Source organism: Labeo rohita, chromosome 19 (genome assembly GCF_022985175.1).
Source record: "Labeo rohita strain BAU-BD-2019 chromosome 19, IGBB_LRoh.1.0, whole genome shotgun sequence".
NCBI classification, from domain to species: domain Eukaryota; kingdom Metazoa; phylum Chordata; class Actinopteri; order Cypriniformes; family Cyprinidae; genus Labeo; species Labeo rohita.
Window position 1 is genome coordinate 28332345 of NC_066887.1, and position 25841 is coordinate 28358185.

The 25841-nt window shown below is 41.2% G+C and overlaps 2 protein-coding genes and 1 long non-coding RNA gene across 5 annotated transcripts in view; 2 read left to right on the plus strand and 1 right to left on the minus strand.

Annotated features, from left to right (window-relative positions):
- The window catches only part of LOC127182401 (E3 ubiquitin-protein ligase TRIM39), a 303683-nt gene that overhangs the window by 267396 nt on the left and 10446 nt on the right, over positions 1–25841 (plus strand). The window lies entirely within an intron of this gene.
- Positions 3111–10506, plus strand: LOC127182408 (uncharacterized). 2 transcript variants are annotated; one of them, XR_007829896.1, is made up of 3 exons: positions 3111–5046; positions 8941–9040; positions 9132–10506. It is a non-coding gene; the product is annotated as an uncharacterized LOC127182408 (long non-coding RNA). The 2 variants fall into 2 exon arrangements; XR_007829895.1 differs by having other exon boundaries at positions 9229–10506.
- LOC127182404 (nematocyst expressed protein 3-like) lies at positions 5679–8280 on the minus strand. Its single transcript, XM_051137708.1, has 2 exons — positions 5960–8280; positions 5679–5875 (listed from the first exon to the last, which is right to left on the minus strand). The coding sequence occupies exon 1, from the start codon at positions 7060–7062 to the stop codon at positions 6250–6252; it is 813 nt and encodes a 270-aa protein (XP_050993665.1). The 5' UTR covers positions 7063–8280; the 3' UTR covers positions 5679–5875; positions 5960–6249.

Here is a 25841-nt window from a genome sequence, read left to right on the forward strand (position 1 = left end):
GAAATGGATTCTGGACACTGGTTCTGAGGAATGGGAATGAATATAAGCTAGTCCCGCTGTCAGTCTGTCTCTGAGAGTGAAGCCACAGCGTGTCGGTGTGTTTGTGGATTATGAGGAGGGTCTGGTCTCCTTTTATGATGTGGAGTCCAGCTCTCATATCTACTCTTACACTGGTCAGTCTTTCACTGACAAACTCTATCCATATTTTAGCCCATGCCCTAATTATATAATTAAGGTAAAAACGTAGCCCTACTGATCATCACACCTGCCAATTACAATCTACCCCAAAATGAAATAAAAACACAAAATAAAAATAATGACTTTTAAGATACAAATCGAAAACCATTAATGTGCTGCTATTCAAACAATTTTTTTTTTTTCCAAAATGATTTTTTAGTTATGTATCTGCCATATTTTACTGTCTAAACGTAATGCTGTGTGATTCATGGTTTTGTTCTTTGTTTGTTCTGTTCTGTTTTCCTGTCATGATTTGATCTGCTTTCTTAGTTTGTTTCCTCATTCAGCTGTTCTGTTAATGATCTCATTAGTTCTCCTAGTCACTTAAGCCCTGTGTTTCATCGTGAGTTGATTGTGTCATCTTGGTTGTGTTACTCCTGTGCTTCCTGGTGTTTGAGTATTGTAATAAAGGTCAGTTTCTTCAAGTTCCTATCTTCATGCATTTCAAAGCTACTATAACCAAGCGTGACAATTGCTTGTTTTAAAATGCTCAAATGATTTTTTTTTTTTTCTATGCTTATGGCTTTTTCAACACATTTTTCCCATTAGCTAGCTATAAAATCTATAAAATGTGAAAATCTGATGATGCTGATATAAAGTAGGAACACAAATTTTAAACTTTGTAAAAATATATTTTTTAAATTAATCTTTTGCTTTATTTGAACATAATAGAGATTATCTTTCAGATATACAAATGTATGTTTCTATTTATGTTGAAAAGAATAATTCACCCAAGAATGAAAGTGATCCCATAATTTACTCCCCTTCAAGTCATTTTAGGTGTGTTTTTAAGTACAGTTTAAGAATGCTAAGTGTGTTTTTATTGATGTGTCTCTAGAAAATGTATTTCGTTCTTGTGTGCTTTTGCGCTTCAAACAAAGCAAGAGTGTTTTGATTTAAGATGTTTTAAAGGAAGAGCAGTGTTCTGCCATCATTTACTCACTTTCATCATGTCATTCTGAACTTGCATGAATTTCTTCACTGGAGCACAAATGTTTTTACTAAGATTTCTCTATTGGTCTGCTTAGTGTATATGCAAACACTGAGACTGATGATCATGTCAAGGAACTAAGCATTTATTAAAGATCTTTTACCCTGAGCTTGTAAAATCATAGTAGTGTTTCTCAGAGTAAGTTTTAACAGCTCATCTGAACCCTGATCTATGATAGTGACAAGCATCTCATAACATATCAAATAGACAAACAGACTGACTAACATCTGCAAGTTGAGCAGGAATTGTGTTGGAAACTCCCAAGAAATGTCACCAAACAATTAAGATAGAAACATCAGTCCCAATACAAACAGACACACATGAACCAAATACACCAAATGCAGAGACAATTGTCAATGTGTAAATACAGGAGGATCTCTGGCATCAATGGAATTCAGTAAGAGATTCAGAGAAACTGAAACTCACTCAATCAACAACAATACAGACGCCTGAAATGATCAACCTCTTCAAACAACAGAATATTTCAAAGACCATTGTGGCACTCACAAGTAAGTGATAGAAATGTAAGAGAAACTGCCCTAAACAGGTTTGTAATGGAAGTGGCTTGGTTAAGTTGAGTTTATTATCAACAGGAATTTGGAAGGTGAACAGAACCAGGTTTAATCATGTCAAATATGATTAGTTGGCACTGAAATGATATCAGAATTTCATTAAAAGTATGTCATTTGACTGGTTGTAAAGCAAGGTTTGGTGTATTTGTCATTTTGTCAAAAAAACATTAAGACTAAATAAACAGGGAGTAAATGACCTGCAGACAAACTGAACACAAACCTGCTACACTGCAGCTGAAAATCACATTTACATTAAACATGATGAAAATTACTCTTAAACATATTATATATTTGTATATACTTTTTAATAAAATGATAAACATTTTTGTTATATATTTCAATGTTTGAATTTATATTGTGTTTCTTAACAAAAGGAAACAAAACCAGGAGACGAGGTACAGCATGTTTTTATACTTAAAAACAGAGAAAATGAATAAATAAGTATATGAATGACTTACACTCTTCTCATACTGTAATATTTAATATCTACAGTTTAGGAAGGTACAGTAGTGGTGAAATGTCTAAACACTCCAGCTCATTTCTATTTTTGTACATTTTAGCTAAAATTGTTTGCTAATTAAGTCCATAATAATAAAAAGCAACTTGTAACTTGTAATAAAAAAATAATATATAGTTTAAAGTTGTAATGTTGCAGTGTTTGTGTCATTGCTAGTTTTCCGTGTTGTAATAAACTACTTTTTAAAGATATCATTTACAAGATAATATTCAAATCATAGAATATGCTAAGCCCAAACTAATGTTTCTAGTTCATGTAGGTGACATTTTTGTTGCAATACTTTGATTTTCCTTTGGGTTACAGTATAATAATGGCAATAAGTTGGTGCACCTGAGTGGTTTAAAAAAAGTGTGCCTTATTTATTAATCTTATGTAGAAACAAGTGCAGATGAGGATCTGAGTGCACAAATCAATTTATGACAGGGTTCCTGTGTGATTCAACATTTGTATGCCATTAATTCATCATAGCCCACATATGAAAGTACATTGGTCTAATTTGAATCCAAAAAGTAAGACTGGTTACCCTTGAATATTAATTGGTCAAACTACTTCTTAAGACAGTCTTAACATAGTGGCTACTGTAACCCGGTTAGTGTAAAGATTACGTGTTATTACACTGTGAGTTATATGTTTGTTTATATTATAACGTATATTTTTATGTTGTGCCTTTAGTCTTTCATACTATGTCTATAGTATATAAATAATGCTTCATCTTCTTTAATTATTTAATATTTTGTTTGCGTGTTATGATGAGGAGGGTGGGGCTTGCGGAAAGAGAGGGGAGAGACGCGAGAAGGAGCGAGGAAAAAATAAGACTGCGTAGTTCGCCCAAAACGGGATCTTCTATCTGAAAGTCCTGGTGATTCAGAGTCATTCGCCACATCTGTAATGTGTACCGTGCTAATAATAAGTTTATTTAGCAAGGGTAGGTAATAGTGTGAAGGATTCCACCTGTCGCGTTCATCCCATTCATACGAGAGGGTTGATTAGCATTGTCCGGATCGACCTTCAACGGAGGAGAGGCGGACCAGATAGCGCTCCGGGTGACCGGAAAAGCCCGGGGTTCCTTCTGTTGCTGCGGGGAAACACTCGCTAACTCCGTGGGCGAACCGACGTCCGGACGATTCGCCGTACAGCGGTACCCATCGCGTGCTGGACGACATCAGGCCTGCAGCGTATGGTGGGTGTGTGAGTGATAGGGATGGGCGATATCTGATCGTTTGCGATATACCGGTAAATTTTTTTGCGATAATAATTCGTCTTCCCGCGATAATAACGATAAAGTCTAGTTGTTGACATATTTAACTGTAATAGTAGCAACTGTGCAATGCAGTTTTGTGTGTGTTTGAGTCTTACAAACCTGTTGTCCGACAAAGATATAATTTATTGACATGCTTTCCCTCCAAATTAACTTCGTAACATAGTCAAGTGTATGAAATAACCTTTTGTGATCAGACGTGGCTTCGAATCACAGAATGAGGCAGAAATCATACTATTTTATAGTATTATAAAGGCTATGTCGATTAGCATTGCATTGTAAATATACTCTATCCTTATAAAAACACCTAAGATTGGCCAGCAAACGCAAAACGTTTTTACAACTTTTCACAACGTTGTATTTTGGTTGCAATTAGGTAATGTTGTAGTATAACATTTTAAAAACGGTTTAAAAACGTTTTTTTAAAATAAACAAAAAAATATGTTACCAAAATAAAACGTTTTATAAACATTGTAAAAATACCAACCTGGAACGCTTTCTTTAAGTAGTCAAAAAAACGTAAATATCACGTTCGTCCACTACGAAAAGGAAATCAGACCAAACTACAACTTTCGGGGGGACGTGTGTTAAAATAACGTAATATGCACACTGGAATAAGACGTTTTAAAAATGTCATGAAAGTACCCAAATATAACCTTGTAAAACTGTTCTGTTTGTGTAAAAATATCAGTAAAATAACAGTGATATTTTAACATTAACGCAATTTAGTGACTGAGTAACAGATAGTCTGAGCAATATCAAAAGGACTTAAAAGTAATATGTGAATCCTTACTTTAAGTTGTCTTTGCTCATTTAATAATACCGTATATTCATATATCACGAGCTAACAGCTCAGTGTGTAAACCAGTCTGTGGTATAAATAAATGAAAGGTGGAAGAGAGGTATTAACACATGAACAGAAATGATTGGTTGGTTAAAAAATATTTATTTTTTACAAACGTCATGACAGTAACTCCCTTTGTACGTGATGTTTGTTTTTAATGTGTTTTGCTATAGATAGCCTACTTATTCTACACTATGTTTACAATTTCTGGTATGTTTTTCGTTAGGTAGTTAAATAAGTAAATAAATAAAAATTCTAAAGCTATTATTATATTATATTATATAATATTATATTATAACCTGTTATAGACTGACTTCAAAAATAGTTTTACATTCTCTGCTAATATGCTTTTATATTCTCATTCCATTTACAGTTTGATTACCTACATTAGGCCTACACTATCCACTTACACAATACGTTATCAAGTTTCAGGACATTTTATCTGTCATTCTGACATCTGTACGTTGTACTTCATGTATGTATTTATGTAAACGCTGCATTTTAAACGGGCGTGCACTTTGAACATTCGAGTTGCATTTAAACTGGAGCGGAGAGAGAGTTACCATGGAAACGGGGAAGCAGCTTAACTGACAAGCGGCGAGTCTCCGTCTGTCACACTGCTTTATGGTAAGTTTTGTCCCTAATAAGAAAAAAATAATACATACAACGATTCCTAACACTTTCTTACATGTAATAGACACGTTTCTGTTGAATATTTACTTTATAGAAATGGTTTAGTGTCTTCGGAGAAAGTCCGTTAGCAAGATGTAGGCTAACTGTAGAGATTAGCTCTTATTTCATAAAGTTTTCGCTTTTAATCACATAGTGTAACGGGACTCCAGAGAAGCGTGTAAGATCCAGATGCGAGCTTTATTAAACAGATCGTAGTCAAGACAGGCAAGGTCAATCTCCAAACATACAATGAAACGTAGGCAAGACAAAAGCGAAAACCAAATAAACAGGCAGAGTCCAAGTCCCAAGTGACAAATAAACAAGGCAATGGAACAAGGCAAAAACTATGGCAAAGAAACAGAACAAAACAATGGCAAAAACAAGGCAAAACTATGACAAGAAACAAAACAGCAGAGGGAGCGGTAACAGAGAGTCAGTGGGTGACTGCTGACATGGCGTTACAGAATCCCCCCCCTCTAGGAGAGATTCCTGGTGCTCAAAACAACAACAGTCCAGGAGGGTGGGGGAACAGAGGCAAAACAGGGGGTGGGACGGGGGGCCAGGTCCGTGCAGAGGAGATGGGCCTGGATCGTGGAGCAGGGACAGACAGTGAAGCACTGGAGGACCTGGGCCATGGAGCAGTGGCAGACAGTGAAGCACTGGAGGACCTGGACCATGGATCAGTGGCAGACAGTGGAACCCTGAAGGACCTGGACTGTGGAGCTGTGGCAGACAGTGGAACCTTGGAGGACCAGGGCCGTGGAGCTGTGGCAGACAGTGGAACCTTGGAAGACCTGGACCGTGGAGCTGTGGTAGACAGTGGAACCTTGGAGGACCTGGACCGTGGAGCTGTGGCAGACAGTAGAACCCTGGAGGACCTGGGCCGTGGGACAGTGGTAGACAGTGAAACCTTGGAGGACCTGGGCCGTGGAGCAATGGCAGACAGTGGAACACTGAAACAGAAGTCCACCATGTTTGATTCAGAGGAGCCTGGAGCCATGGTGGAGCAGGGAGAACAGGCAGCCATGGCGGGGTAGGTAGAGCAGGCAGAGCAGGAAGCCATGGCGGGGCAGGCAGAGCAGGAAGCCATGGCGGGGCAGGCAGAGCAGGTAGAGCAGGGAGCCATGGCGAGGCAGGCAGAGCAGGCAGAACTGGGAGTCATGGCGAGGCAGGCAGAGCAGGCATAACAGGGAGCCATTGCGGGGCAGACAGAGCAAGCAGAGCAGACAGGAGCAAAGATATCCACAGTGGAACTAATGACATCCATAGCAGCGCATCGGGCTCATGATTGGCCTCCTTGGCCGTGACATGACAGGCAGAGAATTCATGTTTGGCCTCCTTGGCCGTGACATGATGGGCGGAGAGTTCATGATAGGTCTCCTTGACTGTGACATGGCGGGCAGAGAGTTTATAGGAGGACGCCGGCCCCATAGGAGGTTCTGCAGCCGGAGACGCCACCTCCGGGGGCATTGGCGCAGACTCGTGGTTAGACGTGGCAGTGAGTTCATGGGTGGATGCCGCCTCCTTTGGAGGTTCTACTGCATGAGCTGACACCTCTGGAGGCATAGGCGCAAATTCTTGGACAGATGTGGCAGTGAGTTCATGGGTGGACGCCACCTCCTTAGGAGGTTCTACAGAGCATGCTGACACCTCAGGAGGTATTGGCGCAAATTCTTGGACAGACAAGGCCTCTGGAGCAGACTCGTGGACAGACGAGGCCTCTGGAGCAGACTCGTGGACAGACGAGGCCTCTGGAGCACAGCGTGTAGCCCACACGCTCAAAATGGCAACAGCCATTACAGGCAGCACAGTAGATAGTGGGATGCCTGCCGGTCTTGAGGGTGTGGACGCTGTGGGCATGTGGTTTGGGAGTGTGGGCTCTGCGTGGCTTGGGAGCTGAGACAAGACCTGGCAAGACTTTGAGATGTCAGCTGATACGTGACAAGGCTCTGGGGGGGTCAGCTGATACATGACGAGGCTCTGGGGGGTCAGCTGTTACGTGACGAGGCTCTGGGGGGGCAGCTGAGATGTGACTAGGCTCTAGGAGGTCAGCTGAGACGTGACGAGGCTCTTGGAGATCAGCTGAGATGTGATGAGGCCCTTGGAGGTCAGACGGGACCTGGCAAGGTTCTGGCATGACGGCCGTGGCTTGGCGAGGCTCCATACTAGCAGCCATGTCATAAAGAGGCTCCGTTAGGTCTTGACTTGATTCAGGAAGGTCTGCCGTGACTTGACTTGACTCAGGGAGGTCTGCTGTGACTTGACTCATGAAGAACAGCTGTGTCTTGACCTGGCTCCTGAAGACCAGCTGTGACTTGACTTGGCTCAGGAAGATCAGCTGTGATTTGACTTGACTCGGGAACAACAGCTGTAACGTGACTTGACTCAGGAACAACAGCTGTAACTTGACTTGACTCATGGTGAACAGCTGTGACTTGGCTTGACTCATGGGGAACAGCTGTGACTTGGCTTGACTCATGGAGAACAGCTGTGACTTGGCTTGACTCATGGAGAACAGCCCTGACTTGACACCTGAGGATCAATCATCACTTGATTTGCTTTGTGTGTGGCAGACATGAGATGAAATTCAGATGAGATGATTTTGGACTGATGAGGCCCGAGTGTGGCAGCCATCTTGGCCGGGGACTCAGACGGGGCGGCCATCTTGTGAACAGACTTGGGGATGGTGGCCATCTTGTGGACTGGCTCTGGGACGGCGGCCATCTTGTGGACTGGCTCTGGGACAGCGGCCATCTTGTGGACTGGCTTGGGGTTGGCAGGCATGGCGTGAGCAGGCCCTGGAGCGGCAGGCATGGCGTGAGCAGGTCCTGGAGCGGCAGGCATGGCGTGAGCAGGCTGTGGCTTGGTGGACATTACTTGAGCAGGCTTTGGCTTGGCAGGCATGGCATGAGAGGGCTCTGGCTTAGTAGACTTGACGAGTGCAGGCTGTGGTTTGGCAGACGTGACGTGAACAGGCTCTGGCTTGGCAGGCATGACATGAAAGGGCTCTGATGTGATTTGAATGATTCCTGACATGACAGAAAAATTACTAGGTTTGGCAGATACTGGGGGATAGCAAGGTTCCTCATCAGCTACCCCCACAGTAAATGGTGAACCAGCCAACCAGAGTGCAAAGTCAATGTATTGTTCAGCCCAGTGAGGGGTATGGCGAGACATGAGGTAATTAAGTGAGTCTTTTAGTCCATGACAGAAGATGTCTTTTAGGGCAATGTCATTAAAGCCTACTAAGTGACAGAGTTCACAAACATCAAAACAAGGCAATGAAATCAGAACAAAACAATACTTCACGGGGCCTGTTTGGTGTAGGCCTCCTTAAATGGCCACCAAACAGGAAGTAACCCAAGAATCAGCAGAGGGAGCGGTAACAGAGAGTCAATGGGTGAGGGCTCCCTCTGCTGGCATGGCGTTACACATATTATGTGTAGATGACAGTTTTTTTATATGGTTTTGTAAATATTGCTGGCAATTTATCAGTGGATGAACAGAAGTAAATTATTTAACCTAAATGTATTGGCTGTACTGTTAATCAGTGACGTCACTTACATGGAGCTTGAAAATTAGCTCAAATAATTTTAAATACGTTTTAATCACGCTAAAAAAATTGATAAAAATTGTACTGTGATTTCAGGAGCGTCAGTAAGTTATGTATTATGTAAGAAGAATTTGACTTCCAAACAAACTGTAATATGATACTGTATGAGGATTACTAGATTGAAATATTCTTCATATTGTTCTCTTTTCTGCATTTCACCTATATTCTAGTTTGTTTATTTCTAATAATGCCTTATGTGACAAATTGGCTCTGTGACAAATTGTTTATGTTTCTAGCATTAGATTCTTCCATGCTGATGGCAGTACTGCAGTAGAGTTGGAGTGGACCTCCTGTTGAAGAGCATCTCCAATGTGCTATGAACCATCTGACTAGAAAGTAAAACCTCAAACATACATTACCATTTATTACGTTTTTTTTAAAGTATATATCAATTAAATATCCTTTTTTATCTTGTATGTCCTACAAGGCCATCTCGTTTAACTCATTGAGGACACTTGGTAAACAGCAACCTAAAGAGGGGCCCAACATAATGAGATATTGTTGATGTTAAAATTGAATTTCAGGGCAGTTTGTGAAGACAGATAAACAAGAGATGCTGTGTCAACCTGGACAGAAGTCAGTTTCAGATCCACCTTCCACACCAGACTTCTAATATGGATTGCTGTCTACTGGCATATTATTTGTTCTCCTCAGAATTTAGTGCATGCAGACATTACTCAGGAACATGAACACGAATATTGCAAGAATGGGTAATGTGCCTTATTTCAGATATGAATGTTAATTGCTCTTAAGCATTAAAAAAAATATTTTTACTGTTTTTTTTCCCAAAGCACCTATAAGCCAATTCACACTGCTGTACTCCCAACTGGGGGAACACACTGACTCAACCAGTGTGAACAGACCATAATGCTGTATGTTAGGTGTGAGATTTGTTAAACCTTGTTTTCTATGATGCATATATTTAAGTACACCAGTGTGAAGCATAATTCCCCCCACATTTGCTGTATAATCAGTAACCGATTTGTCAAAGTATTCTTTCAGTGGTTATGGGGATTTCACATGGAAGGCGGCAGCCCTGGTCAATGCACTGATCTCTAAAAAATGAAGTGTAGATTAGACGTAGCATTGTTTTTTGGTTTTGTTCAAAGTTTATAACGGGGTTCTCAACTCTGACCTGCGTGATCCACTTTCCTGCACAATTCAGTTGCAACCCCAATTGACAACTGAACAAGGTAATCATTGTCTTCATGTTCTAATAGAAAGCTACAAGCAGGTGTGTTTGATAAAGGTTGGAGCTAAAAAAGGAAAGTGGATCTCACAAGTCAGAGTTGAAAACCCCTGGTTTAGATAATTCAGTTCTTTACAACCTTGTTTCTTTTTGGGGTTGTACTGAATTCTGAATATAATCATTAGTTTTAGTGCAAACGAGCAATAAGATTGCAGTGTGATTATTATTATAACTGCAGTAAAATAATTTGTAACTAGCTAAAATTGAATACATTTTACAAATGAAATGTTGCTTTTTTTCTGTTAAAATATGCACTGAAATTTTTTTGCAGTTTGTACTCATATTCAAATTTGCCAGTCATTGCATAATTTTCATATGTTGTACTTTATTTGAAACCATTTTGTTTTATTGGTATATATTTATGCATTTGTCTTGTTTATTGGGTTATTTCTTTATTTTTGTGAACTACCCATATCATATTACTTTTTATATTTTGTGAATAAATACGATGAGTGACAATTTTTGTGTAGTATAAATTATTAGGCCTACATATGTTAACCTAGGCTTATAAAACCGACGAGGTCAGCAATGCTACAGGGTAAGGTGAAATGTAAATAAGTGCTTTTAATAGGATCAGTAGTCAGATGAACAACTGTAAAGAAAACATTTTGATGGCAGCATACCAGTTTGGACGTGGTAAGTACGTTATAAATTTTTACGTCTCCTTCCAACGTTTTAACGTTTGCAGCGTTGTGAAAAAATGTATTTATAACGTTTAAAAAACCCGACATTTGGCGTATTAAATACGTCGGAAAAAAACGTTATTACAACCTTTTCACAACGTGAAAAAAACATTTTTACAACGTTGTGTTTGCTGGGTGCTTGAAGAACACAGACAAACAATATATTGTAGCAATCGTATATTTATTGTCTTGAAGTTTCCTCAGTTAAAATTCCTCTGTCTGCGTTTTATTCCGCTACAGCGATACCTGGATTAGAGATTCCTGAAGTGTCGTCAGTACTATTATTTCTACTATAAATCATATGTGGAGTTTCAGCGCAAGGGCGCCCTCCGGCTTCCGAATGTGAAAAAGCTTTATTGCCAAGTGTGTTTTACACACAAAGAATTTGTCTTAATGTTAGGAACTTCCAGTACAGAAAGTACAAATAATTTGATTAACATTCCAGTGAGTTAAACAGTCATTACATTACTTGTGTACTCGGTAATGCCTACAACACCCTATTTTGGATAAAATAGGAAAGATAATTCTTTTCTCTAAAGAAACAGGATTTCCATGAATTATCATTGATATCGTTATCGCAATAATACCAGAAATTATTGTGATAAATTTTTATGCCCATATCGCCCATCCCTAGTGAGTGAGAGTGCGAGTGTGGGCCCACATAACTGTTATTTGTTAACCAAATACTATAATTGTACTATACAATACTAAGTTGTTTGTGGGGGTCTTAATCCCAATTGTAACCTTGTATCCAGTTGGAAGTTTATATTAAGTAATTCAGTTAAAGCCATAAGGTTAATTAACTTTAAAGGTATCTAACACTTAAAAGGCATAAGAGGTTGTTTTATTTCCACGTATCACTCTGTTAAAAGGAAATCATGTGACATAGTGGATTTGTCTTTGCATTTTTTTTTGTATTTACATTGCTTTAATTCATCTGTTCACTCATATAAAACACACGTAAACCAAGCTTTTGAATTCTCAGTCTTTATTGCTGCAGGAGGGAAAACAGTTAATTGGTTTATTGTAGTTAACCCGTATACTTACCCAGGCCCCAGCTTTAGCATAGTGGGTAATTGCTACTGGGGTTACACTATGTTTATGTAACTGGTCCCTGGATTCCTCAGCCTGGCTCTCAATTTTTCCTGTGTCCTTAAATACCTTATGCCTGGTCGATTGTAGTGTTGCATGATATACCAGTACTTAAAAAGTATCGCGATACCCTGCTTTTAAAAAGGTACGATTCCGCATTTTACTAGTACCGATGTTATGGATCAACTGGGGATGCGTGCGTGCACACAAGTATGTTTACCTGGATTTCCAGCAGATATTAGATGATGACAGATTCGTCATATACGAAATTGCACAGAACATGGATTAAAAAACGTGTTTCACCAGTTGTATAAATTTGGTATGCATAAAAAAGCGCGTTGATTTCGCTGTGTTCGTGCCTGCATATTTCACGCAGTTTTAAGGAAGTTTACCATGCTTCCATGTCACGCTCAAAAACCACACCCACGTTAACGTGGGACAGTTGTTTCAATGAATGATCAAACTCCTAAACCAACTGGAGTGAAACTTTAAGTATTTTCTTGTCAATATCTCTGTATAGCATTGTGTCTGTAGTGTGCTCTTGTATGTGGTCTAATGAACAAATATAGATTAAGATAAAATTAGCGGTAGGTTACCTAAAGCAAACACGAAATGCAAAGTCCATTATGATTTTATTGACAAGTCTTGTTAATTGATCTGAAGTTTACTATTGTTCCTAATCAAATTATTAATTTTCTAAGTTATTACTTAATATTAAAGAAATGAAAAGAATAAAAAAGAACAGAGATGCTTTGGCTTGAGTTTAAGTGTTATTACACTTATTATTATTTTCTGAGATCTCTTGATTGCTCTGATGCCTCTGTATCCTCTTCCCTGGACATATGACTGATTTATGACTGATCTGAAAACAACATTTTGCATAGGCTTATCTCTGTTTAGACCAATTCATGACTCCTGCTATTCATTTTTCACATACTTTTGTCCTGTGACAATCACTTAGTGGCAACCATTGTTTTTCAAGTTGAACATATGATACTGTGATCAGGAATTATTACATATGGCTAATATTCCAAGAGTATATATACTGTATACATCACTAACCTCATAATCATTTGGCACCTCACATGAATAGTATCACTCTCCTAAACATCAATTAAAATAGGATAAGCTTTATTATGTACTTTATTGCAGACTTATTAAACTGAAAATATGACACATATTCAATTTTATAAGTAAAATGTAATGAGCGGGGCCCTCTTTATATGTAATATAACTTAACAACCTCACTAACTCCATTAAAGAGATGACAACAACCCCTGCAAAAACTTCAGATGATTCCAACTCTGAATTAGCATGCAAAACTGCAAAATTATCATTATGATCACAATATGTAATCAATGCCTTAAAATGTTTCTGCTTAATTGAATGATATTAATTAACCAGATCCAGTCTGTAACCAGACCAGGTGATGGATCAGAACCTAGAGACGATCACAACCTCTCTGAATGTCAGCTGAGACCATGACAACTAGATGTGCCCTAGAGATAGATCCACCTTGTCACAACTCGACACAGCCATCGACACAACTGAACTGAGCTGGATGATGACTTCACTGACTCTACGAAGAGCTGGCTTTAACAGAAAAATTTACTGTTTACTGTTGTCCTCTTTTTAGAACTGCTTTTCACGATAATTAAATTTTCTTTGCATTATTGACACTATTCTCCTGTTCAGCACTGTAAAGCTGCTCTTATTACTGTATTAAGCACAATATAAATAAAGATGACTTGACTTGACAAACCTTTATTAAAAAAACATTTCTGCCATATGCAACCCTTGACCACAAAACCAGTCTTAAATAGCATGTATAATATAGCATATATAGCATTTGTATATTTTGTAAATATATCAAAACTTTATTTTTTTTTTTTTTGATTAGTAATATGCATTGGATTTCATATTGCATAAGAACTTCCATCTGGACAACTTTAAAGGCAATTTTCTCAATATTTAGATTTTTTTTTTTTTTTTTGCACCCTCAGATGACAGATTTTCAAGTAGTTGTATCTCAGCCAAATAACTATCCTAACAAACCATACATCAATAGAAAGCTTATTTATTCAGCTTTTAGCTGATGTATAAATCCTATTTTCAAAAAATTGACCCTTATGACTGGTTTTGTGGTCCGGGGTCACATATGGACATTACACTGACATATGTCATTTCTGACATGGCAGATTTCCCTAGTAACAGAAACATGCATTTTATTTAATGCTGCTTTGAAGCTACTGTATATGTATTGTTAAAAGTGCTTTTTGTGATTTTGCTTTAACACCTATGTATATATGTTTGTTAAACATTAAATAAATGTTTGTTAAACTTTAAACAATTTGCTGAACTTAATCACAGATAATTCACTGCATCCTATCTGTGTCACTAATTTGAAATTGTAGGCACAATGCAAAACTTTAGCTTGTTTATCACTCATTCTTTATCAATATTTAAAAAAAAAAAAGAAAGAAAAAAAATAAAGTGCATGAGGTCCCTTTAACCACAGCAATATTCCTACTCAAATAAAATTAATACACAAATTAAAGATTTTTTTTTTTTTAACTACTGCACATACAGGCGTTTTAAAAAGGAATACCTTATTTAATGGACTTAGAATTGTTATTAGAAAAAAAGAACATTCAAACGAATGTAGACTAAACAAAACAATCTGGGCGTGGTCTGTGAGACGCGACATGAATACGTATTAAACTGCCCTTAAACGGCGTCTGACACACATTAGAATAGCGAAGGGGAAAACAACGGAGTCCAATAATGATACAAACATTCACAAATAATGTCGAAAGCTTTGAAATCTGTTCCGTAGAAAATTCCATGTGACGAATCTGTGGCCGTCCAACATCTGCTGGAATCTCAGGTAAAACTATTTGCGTGCACGCGCATGTTCCCAGATAACATGATCCCCAGTTGGTCCATAACACCAGTATTTTAAGAATGCATTTTAATAAGAGCCGTATTTCTGCGTGTCTGTGTTAGTGAATGGTGCAGACGCTGTTTTGTTTACTACACATACGCGTGACGCTCGTGGTGTTTTCAGCCTCTGCCGCCTCAATATATGAGTACATGAACATCATCTCTAGAGCTGCTCTGAAAGTAATTTAGTGAGCATTGTACCGTTTCTTTTGCGGAAAACTATCGTCATATAATGCAAGACCCTAAAGGTCTTCACAGCAACCCGTCAAAATAAAAGTTCGGTTTCACTTGACAGTCAGAAATATATTAATATTTTACTTAATGTAAATATAGTACTATTATTAATAATAATATTATTATTAAAACAATGTTAAGGAATATTTTTCAGAAAAAAACAAAAACAAAATTTATTTACCAGAAAATTGTAAATACATAACACAATATTTCTGGGAAGAAAAAAAAAATCCTATAATAAATTAATTCTTTATCAAATCTAATTATCCTTTATAAATTCATTAGACATGCTTTTGATTATTAAAATGTAATTAAACAATTAAAATAGAATCCAGAAAATTAATGGAAAACACACTGTCACAAACAAAACTGAATTTGAGAAGGATAATAAAATGTATTTCTTAGGGCCTTAAAAACATGTAATTTAAAAATAATAATAATAATAATAAATTGCTGTTAAATTCTGCAAGTTTCATGATTTCAATTAATTATACTTGCTTTTTGATAAATACTTTTTTATGTAACCATTAAAATAGAGTCTAGAAAAATTAAACAGATTTCATAGGGCCCTCTTTATTTTATTTGTTTCTTTGTTTTATTGTAGTTGTCCTTTAGTTTGTCACTTGTGTCTGGGTACTTATTATTAATAACGAAGAAAAAAATAAAAAATGACTATGTCATGATATAAATTGTTGTTTTGAAATAAAATTTCTACATCATGAAATAAGATTTGGCTTTATCCTTTAAGCTAACTTACCAATATAGTAAATAACTCTACATACCTGTAGGCTCGGTAGTTGTTTACCATAATCCTGTGTAGTGTCACTGGCATGTGATTAATATTATTTTCTTTATTTTTATTTTTTTTAAAGGAGAGGTCCGGTGTGATATTGACCTAAAGTGTATTGAATCATGATACCGAGTGTGAACTAACCTTGCATATCTCATCTCGGCTTGTCCACTCCAGTCCGAAATCTGGGGTCAGTTAGCCGATGCTAACAACAGGTTGTCGATGAGAGTAAATGGGGCATCGGGCTAGCCATGTAAATAAATCACTGTTTTACACCATTTACGAGGCACAAAGTAGCTCCACACTTCATTGGTAGACTTCCAAGGGCCCTGGCATTTAAAACGAGACATTGAGAACTCAGAATAACCACCGGTAGTTTATTTACAAGAAGACTTATACAAACAGTACCTGCAAGAAAATGACGGGCCGCCGCCATCTTCAATGTAGTCACGATAAGTTGAGTGTCGAGCAGGAACGAAACTACAACCTGATAAGTCACGTGAGTCCTCGCGTTTGTTTTGGACTGGAGTTAGTGCAGACAGTTGGCAATTGCAAGGATGTCGGACGATGAAGCTACTGAGTTTTATGAAGACGAGGATGAAACATTTGAGTTATCAGGTTGTAGTTTCGTTCCTGCTCGACACTCAACTTATCGTGACTACATTGAAGATGGCGGCGGCCCGTCATTTTCTTGCAGGTACTGTTTGTATAAGTCTTCTTGTAAATAAACTACCGGTGGTTATTCTGAGTTCTCAATGTCTCGTTTTAAATGCCAGGGCCCTTGGAAGTCTACCAATGAAGTGTGGAGCTACTTTGTGCCTCGTAAATGGTGTAAAACAGTGATTTATATTTACATGGCTAGCCCGATGCCCCATTTACTCTCATCGACAACCTGTTGTTAGCATCGGCTAACTGACCCCAGATTTCGGACTGGAGTGGACAAGCCGAGATGAGATATGCAAGGTTAGTTCACACTCGGTATCATGATTCAATACACTTTAGGTCAATATCACACCGGACCTCTCCTTTAAGGGGGGGATGAAATGCTTTGTTTTAACAGATAAAATAACTATGGTCTCCATTTGGATCATCTATTACTCAATACTTTTCCTGTTGTTCTCTGTTTTTTTCGGAGTATCATTTCAGTAGTGGTATCATGATATTAGTCAGGTATCGTATCGAAGTCAAAATTTTGGTATCATGACAACACTAGTCTATTGTGTAAAGTCTGTTCACCTCAGATTCTCTGCTTGGGTTCTTACTCTGGACGCAAACTTCATTCAAATGATGTCTTTAAATGAAGTTCCAAACGTAGGAATCATTCAGTCCTGTCAATCATCATTACAAGTCTATATAAGCATCTCTCATTGCACCGTCCCAGCCTCCGTTCTTCCAGCATACGACCCCGCCCTGTCCATGAACAGCCTCCCAGCCCGACGAACTCCCGCACTTCTCCAACTAACAACGCTCTGCAAAGTCACGCTTAATCCAGCTCCAGTTTTAGCTTTCAACAAGGGTAATAGAGCTCGTCAGCGATGTCTTGCAGATTTGCCCAGCCGCCTCCATCAAACGCCAAACGCGCTTCTCCCGCCCGGGTATCGTAAGTTAGGCATCTGCGCACTACAGCCGCTACAGTTCCTAACGTTATCCACATTACAGCTAAACCGCTTTCATTCGTAAAATCTACATCTCTTAAAATAGGAATGCATACAGTTGAACGTTTGAGGCATGCTCGCCTCGCTCGTACATTCATGTACATGGCATTTTTGTAAACTCTTTGATCTAAATCAAATTTTCTGGGTGCATTTCACTAATTGAGATTTTAATATTGTTTATCCTGACTATCCATTATCATGCCTTTTCAGATCCCCATAAACTAAAGTGGTAATTCCCATTTTCATCCCATGAAAATTAAGCCTTTTATTATGTTGGCAATGTTTAAAGCCATTGCTAAGAATGACCGGGCACTCTCTGTCCACGACTTTGCCCCGGCTATTTTTATAGATCAAGTTCTGCCAAACTAATACAGTTAAACTAAACTTTATTCAGCAGTGCCCTGCTATTAAAGTGCCCCTATTATGCATTTTTAAATATGATCTTTCATGTAGTGTGTCATGTAGCTGTATGTGAACATAAACTATCTGCAAAGTTGTGAAGCCGACAGTGCACAATACATAAAGTTATTGTCTATCAAAAAAAAGAGTCGACTCACATTTGCATAAACGAGTCGTCAGGATTTCAAATCTTTCTCTGTTACGGCCACATGTCACGAAGTAACAGATTTGCATAATGTCCACCTACGTTCTACGTCGCGAACAACTTGCCCGCCCATACATTTCCATGGGGTTTAGGTCACATGGAAATTTACACGTACATTATATGGAAGACGCTGTATCATACGCTGTGAGTAAAACTGTTTTATATTCACTTCTAAAAGATGATGAATCTACAAATATTGTATTTTCTAGCGATCGTTCAAAATACGTAGTTGTGTATGTTGTTGTGTAACAACCATGCACATGTCATGCTAACCGGCTAAATCACACTTGTGTAGTTCTGTTGTTCAGCCGTGGACCCACTGTAGTCTGACAATTTGTGATTGATGCAGCTTGACTGTCTCATTAGTTGGAGTAATGATAAAGGATGGCGTACAAAGAGGCTTTCACACCGAATGCGGAAAGCGCTGTGCTATGAAACCCATTCGTTTCAATTGTTTCCGCCCTGCGTGGACGGCTTGTTTCGGCCTCGACTAAAGCGGACGCGCAGCGGAGCAAAGTTCAAATGAGTTGTTCAAATGAACTTTTTCCGCTGCGCTCTGAAGGGCTGCACTGAACCCAGCGGCCAGCGCAGCGCTTTCCGCGTTCGGTGTGAAAGCCGCTTAATGCATTATACATTGCTGAAGTTTACAACATAGAGGTGTGCCCGGTTCGGTTATAAAAGCAAATTGCGAGCACTTTCCACGGTAGACTGTGCTAACTTGTGGATCAGCCACTTCAGCCGTTTCATCATCAGACTCTGGCTGGAATCGATGCCATCTGTTTTATGTATTGACAAGTATCCAGTGCTGTCAGTCAGTTATGGCAATGGGCGTTTCGTTTTCCGACACACCGTACGCGGTAGACCAATCATAAAGGACTGCGCCATCTGACCAATCACAGCAGTGAGGGCTCACGGAAAGGAGGGGTTTAGAGAGACTGATTCTTCGAACTGCTTCGCACGAGTCGTTTAGGAATCATTTAGAAATGGGGTAAATTTAAATCTATTTTTGGAGAAAACTAAAGTGTTTTTTGACCTTGCATACATGTAAACCTGTTTTGGGAGTCTATTAAAACAATATTAGCAACCTTTAAAATGGCATAATAGGGGCACTTTAATTAATTAATAACCCATACACCATCCTCCTTTTAATACATCCAAAAATTTCTACCTAGTCATCTGGATTCTCATTTTCCATTTCTCAGCAACCGCAAGATTCCCATTGGGCTGTTGCAATCATCTCAATACCACGTTATTGACGAACCAACCGCAGAGGATTGCAAAAACCACAGCAACCGCTATATTCACATGCGTATTCCTTTTTCTGTAAGTTCATGCCTTTCTTGTTCTACGCCTATACATAAGTTAATGATAATGTGTACCATGCTGATTTCTACAGAGGCTGCATAGATTTATTCTTAACAAGCCCAAACAGTGTTACGGACACAAACGGGCAAGACAGGTTAGTGCAGTAATGGGATGTTTATTTTAAACAGCAGAGCAAACGTGAAGCAGATGATGTTTCGGCAGAGGAGAGTGGATCTGGTAGGACTTGATCTTGACTTGAATGATGATGATAAGATATATTAGATCCTCTGTTGCAGGATGACTGGACTGGATCTGATGGCTGAACGAACACACACGCACCGCTGACTGGACTGGAGAGACAAGAACGACAGGACTAGAACACAAGAGAGACAGGTAAGTATTCGTAGGTAAGTATAGTTTGTGACTTCTTGATGACAGGCACAATGAGTCCGCTTCGTATCAACGAGCCCGGACAGAGACTGAAGTGTGGTGTGTGCTTAAGTAGGCTGACTGATGATTAGGTGCAGGTGCGGTGAGTTAGAACTCCGGTGATTGAGATCGCTGGGTGTGAGTGGTGGAAGAACCTGGCCAATCCGTGACATTACCCCCCTCCCCACGGCCCGCTCCTGAGGGCCGACCTCTCCGGCGTCGAGGTGGTCTACCTCTTCCTCGAGGTGCCGGATATTCAGGGTGAGCTGCATGGAACTCATCGGTGAGAGTGGGATCCCAGGATGTCGTCGCGAGGGACCCATGACCTTTCCTCAGGACCAAAACCTTCCCAATCGACTAGGTACTCGAGGTGACCACCACGACGCCGGGACATCAGAATCTCTTTGACTGAATAGATGGATCCTTCCTCTAGAACCATTGGAGGAGGGGGTTCCTCTTCGTGGCCAGGCTCTGTGGAGGGAAGCAGAGGTTCGTGACAGGGTTTGAGGAGTGAAACATGAAATGTGGGATGAATTCTGTATTGAGGTGGAAGTTGTAATTTGTATGTGATGGGGTTGACCTGTTCCAGGATGGTAAAGGGACCAATAAATCTGGGACTGAGTTTCTTGGAGGGCAGGCGCAGGCGGATGTCCCTGGTCGAGAGCCAGACCCTTTGTCCTGGAGTGAAGGTGGGACCAGGGATCCTTCTTCGGTCGGTGACCGCCTTGGTCCTGCGCACTGCCCTCTGCAGGTGATGATGAGCGGTGTCCCAGACTCTCTCGCTCTCCCGGAACCAGTGATCCACTGTGGGGACGTCAAATGGTTCTCCATTCCACGGGAAGAGCGGGGGTTGAAATCCTAAGACACATTGGAAAGGAGTAAGTCCCGTGGAAGGTTGCCGCAGTGAATTCTGGGCGTACTCCGCCCAGCCCAGGAACTGGTTCCAGGAGTTCTGGTGGCCGTGACAGAAAGTCCGAAGGAACCGCCCCACCTCCTTGATTTTCCTCTCGGTCTGTCCGTTGGTTTGTGGGTGGTATCCAGACGAGAGGCTCACGGTCACACCTAGGAGCTTGAAGAAAGATTTCCACACTCGAGAGATGAATTGAGGACCTCTATCTGAGACTATATCCTCAGGGATTCCATAATATCGGAAGACATGATTGAAGAGACATTTGGCGGTTTCCATGGCTGTGGGCAATCCTTTCAAAGGTAGAAGATGACAGAACTTGGAAAAGCGATCGACAATGACCAGGTATTTCCATCAGACGAGGGGAGATCGGTCATGAAGTCGACTCCTAGGTGTGACCAGGGGCGGTTCGGGATCGGCAAGGGATGGAATTTACCTGCGGGGAGGTGACGTGGACTCTTGGACATGGCACATTCTTTACAGCCCCGCACATACCGTCTAACATCCCTTGCCATGTCGACCCACCAGAAGCGCTCGGACAAAAGCGAGAGAGTGTTGTTGGCCCCAGGATGACCGGTGCCCAGGGAGACGTGAGTGGAATGGATAAGATCTACCCATTGTGTCCAAGGGATGAATTGGCATCCTGGAGGGCAGCCCGGCAGAGTCCTGGGTTCGGGAGTGGCGACGGCTGGAGGAGAGGTCCATTCGATGGGACTGACAATGAGATGGGCAGGTATGATGTTGGAAGGAGTTTCAGACATTTCTTCGGGCTCAGAGAGACGAGAAAGGGTATCAGCACGGACATTTTTTGATCCTGCACAGTATGATATGGAGAAATTAAATCTAGTGAAGAAGAGAGCCCATCTAGCTTGGCGGGGACAGAGTTGTTTGGCATCGCGAAGGTATTGAAGATTTTTATGATCCGTGAAGACGTGGAACGGATGAGCAGCTCCCTCCAACCAATGCTGCCACTCCTCAAGGGCCAGCTTGATGGCCAATAGTTCCCGGTTTCCAATGTCATAGTTTGTTTCTGCCGGGCTGAGCTTCCGTGAGAAGTAGGCGCATGGATGAAGGCGTGCAGGGGTACCATGATACTGTGAAAGTACGGCTCCAACTCCTGTGGTAGATGCATCCACCTCCACCACGAAAGGGAGATCGGGGTCAGGATCGTTTAGGAGTGGAGCTTGGGTGAAGGCTTGTTTCAGGGTTTGAAAGGCTGTAGAAGCGTCGGATGTCCAGATGAAATCTTTGAAGTTCCTTGATGGATTTGGGTTCTTGCCAGGAAATGACAGCATCCACCTTCCCCTTCCCCATGACGGTCGATGATGTATCCAAGGAAGTGAACAGATGGTTGATGAAATGAACATTTTTCTGCCTTCAGATACAACTGATGCTCACGCAATTTCTGCAGGACCTCCGCAACATGGTGGCGCTGTTCGGCCTCACTACAGGAGTAAATCAAGATGTCGTCGATATAGACTATAACGGATTGGTGCAGGAACTCCCGGAGTACTTCGTGGATGAAGTTTTGGAATACGGAGGGGGCATTTACTAAACCATAGGACATGACCTGATATTCGTAATGGCCAGTAGGGGTCACGAAGGCAGTCTTCCACTCGTCCCCCTCACGTATCCGGATCAGGTTGTAGGCGTTGCGGAGGTCCAATTTAGTGAAGATCCGCGCTGTGCGGAGCTGTTCCAGAGCCGCAGGGACGAGAGGAAGGGGATAACGGAACTTGGCGGTGTACCGGTTGATGGCCCGGTAATCTATACAGGGACGCAGCCTTCCATCCTTCTTGGAGACGAAGAAGAAGCTGGAGGCTGCGGGAGAAGTGGATGGCCGGATGTACCCCTGACTTAGCGCCTCCTTGATGTATTCCTCCATGGCCTTACTCTCTGGAAGTGACAATGGGTAAATCCTTCCTCTGGGCAACGGTGCATCTGGAACGAGGTCAATGGCACAGTCCCATTGCCGGTGAGGAGGTAGCTGGGAAGCTCTCTTGGGGCAAAAAACATTGCTGAAATTGGAATAAATAGAGGGAATCTTGACGGACTGGTTAGCCACAGGACTTTCAACGGATGTAACACAGACTGAAATGGGTTTCTTGATTGGTCGCGGAAGGTCAGGGAAACAGTTAGTGAAGCATTCTTTACCCCATCTTTGTACTTCGCCAGTGCCCCAAGAGAGAATGGGATCGTGCTTCACCAGCCACGGGCGCCCCAGAATGACGTTGACGGTAGCGCCCTCCAGAACCAGCAGTTGAATCCTCTCCCTGTGAAATAGTCCTACTTGAAGGGTAATGGTGTCCAATAGTGTTGAATTTGTCTCCGGGACAGTAGTTCTCCTGTTATTGAGCGTATCTGATATTTGCTTGACGTGGTAAAGGTGCGGAGCTTGAGCTGGCGGCAGAGGGTACCCGAGATGAAATTGCCAGCTGACCTGGAGTCGAGGAGAGCGGAGACTGAAACAGAAAGAGTGGAAGTAATTATTTGTACATTGGTGGTCAATGGGTGTAAATTTTCCGCGTCTGACTGGACGACACTCACCCAAGAACGAGTCGGCCGGGAGGGGCAGTTCAGCCTTAGATGACCGCTAGCGCCACAGTACATGCACAGACCCCGGGTCAACCTCTTCTGCCGCTCGGTGGAAGACAATTTTCCGAGAATCATAGGTTCGGAGGCTGGTTCTGGAGGGGTCATTCCTTCTGGAGGAGTGCGGGTATGGCTGCTGCAGTTTTGGTTTGGTAGGAAGACATGCAGTCTGAACAGCTGATGGAATGTTGAATGAATTTCTCTAATCCTTGGTGATCGTCGTGGACAGCCAACTGCAGACGAAGTTTGGGCTCCAAGCCTAGCCGGTAGGTGGTGAGGAGAGATCGCTCGTTCCATCCACTGGCAGCAGCGAGGGTTCTGAATTTCAATGAATATTCCTGGATAGACATAGTACCTTGCTTTAAATGGTCGAGCTGTTCTCCCGCTGTGAGCCATCCACCTTGAGATTTCTTTCAGGCAATTGTACATCTTGGACCCTCGCTTCCCTCTCATTGGGTCCGTCTTCCAGGAATTCGTCAGTATGTCTCTGCCGCAGCAGTGACATTTCCCACCATTCTCAAATCAGCTCTGTTATCTCTTAGTGACACTGCAGTGATTTACCCTAACAAATCACTTATTACTTCACTGCCGCAGCAGTGAATTCCCCCCTACAAAATTTCCAATTTTACTCCCACATCAGCGATTTCTAACCCATCAACTGTGACAGCATGTGCTTTTACTGTCTACAGTAGAGCTGCTCATAGCTAAACTAAACTTGATAAAACTCTGCACAGTCATTAAATGCAATTGAGTCCTCACTGATCAGAATTGAACTGAATAGTAACTATTTTTGCTTCAGTTGACTTTCTTTTTACCACTCTTGCAGCAGACAGTCACCATACTATGCTCTAATTCTCACTGCTGCAGCAGTGATTTCTTCCACCATTCTCAGAGAAGATACAATACCAAACTCTATTACTCCCCTCCTCGGCAACGACGTCTCCTACCTTCTTGCAGCAGACATCATACCAACTCCTATTGCTCACTGCCGCAGCAGTGAATTCTCCCACTGGCCTCAGCAGACGTCACACCAAACTCTATTGCTCACTGCCGCAGCAGTGAATTCTCCCACTGGCCTCAGCAGACGTCATATCAAACTCTATTGCTCAGTGCCGCAGCAGTGAATTCTTCCACCGGTCTCAGCAGATGTGTAGAGGTCAGTATTTTTTTCACTGGAGTTTCCATTCGAAATCACTATTTCTCACCTCCGCAGCAATGACACCCCCACCTTTCTTGCAGCAGACGTCATACTAACCTCCATTTCTCACTGCCGCAGCAGTAATTTGCTCCACCGGTCTAAGAGCAGGTATACTAAAACTCTTTCTCACCTCCACAGCAATAACCTCTCCCACTTCCCTTACAGCTGATGTCATGCTAAATTCACTTCTCACTGCCGCAGCAGTGATTTTGCCGACAGTGCACGATACATAAACTTATTGTCTATCAAAAAAAGGAGTCGGTTCACAATAGCCTGAAGGAGTCGTCAGGAATTCGAATCTTTTTCTGTTACGGCCATACGTCACGAAGTAACACATTTGCATAATGTCCGCCCATGTGGTTTGCGTCATGTCGAGAAGATGCTGTATCCTAAGTACAATACGGGATTCACCAAAGGCTTGCTCTTAAAAGATGGAGCAGTGACCAGTTTATTTGGACCAGCTTGCTCCTCTGAACCTCTAACTGTAAGTTAGGTAGTATTTTGTAGCGATCGTTCAAAATACGTAGCTGTGTGTTATATGGTGTAACATTATGTTGTGTATGACATGGTGGTGAGTAAACTATCAGGACATTTTTATTCTGAAAGTGGAGTAATCCTTTAAAACTTGTTGCTCTCATGTAAGGTTACTCTGTATCATGCAAAATACGTATTTAGTTGTGTGTGTGTGTGTGTGTGTGTATTGTGTTTGCTCCGTGCAGCTCGTAGGTCTCTGGCTAACCGACTGACAGCTTTATCTGTTCACTCGCTATTGTCTAGAAATGTGTCAATGAATAGTGAATGTTTGTCGTTGTTATTACTTGAAGTTCTGACAAAGAATAGAACAATACGTTGGTGTACAAGCTGCAGTGCTTTATCAATACGTTTCTGTGTTGGGTTGACGCATATACTATGGTTGTTTGGGTGTTGTTGTTTACCACCGAGTCGTGGGCTAGAGTAAAGGTGGAGCGCAAGCGGTGCTCGTGCACCCAAAAACCCTGCCGCTTCCACGAGCACGGCGCTTCGCTGCAGGTGCCGCCAAAGATAAAAATATTTTATCTTTTTGTGAGCGGCAACGGTTGCTGCGTCGGCTTTAACCAATCAGTGAACAGATTATTAACAACCAATCATAGAACGTTTAACTGAAATTATAACGGACAGTTGAAAATGGAGGAGAAGGTTGTTTTTTTTATGCTCTTAAGGCAATTCTTCAAAAACAACTCCACTTGTGCCAAACAGAAAAAAATAATAATGACAATAATTAATGACAGGATGACACAGCTTTTAGTACATATAAATGTGACCTTGACAGTTGTAATTATGGCAACATCCTCCCCGAGACCGTGTCGCATACACCGCCTCAATGGCACAAAAGGCTGTGAAGGAGGAGGGAGAGGACGCTGGCGCTGTTTGTTCGCCGCTTCTCCACTCGACTCAAGATTTAACTAGTTTTAACGAG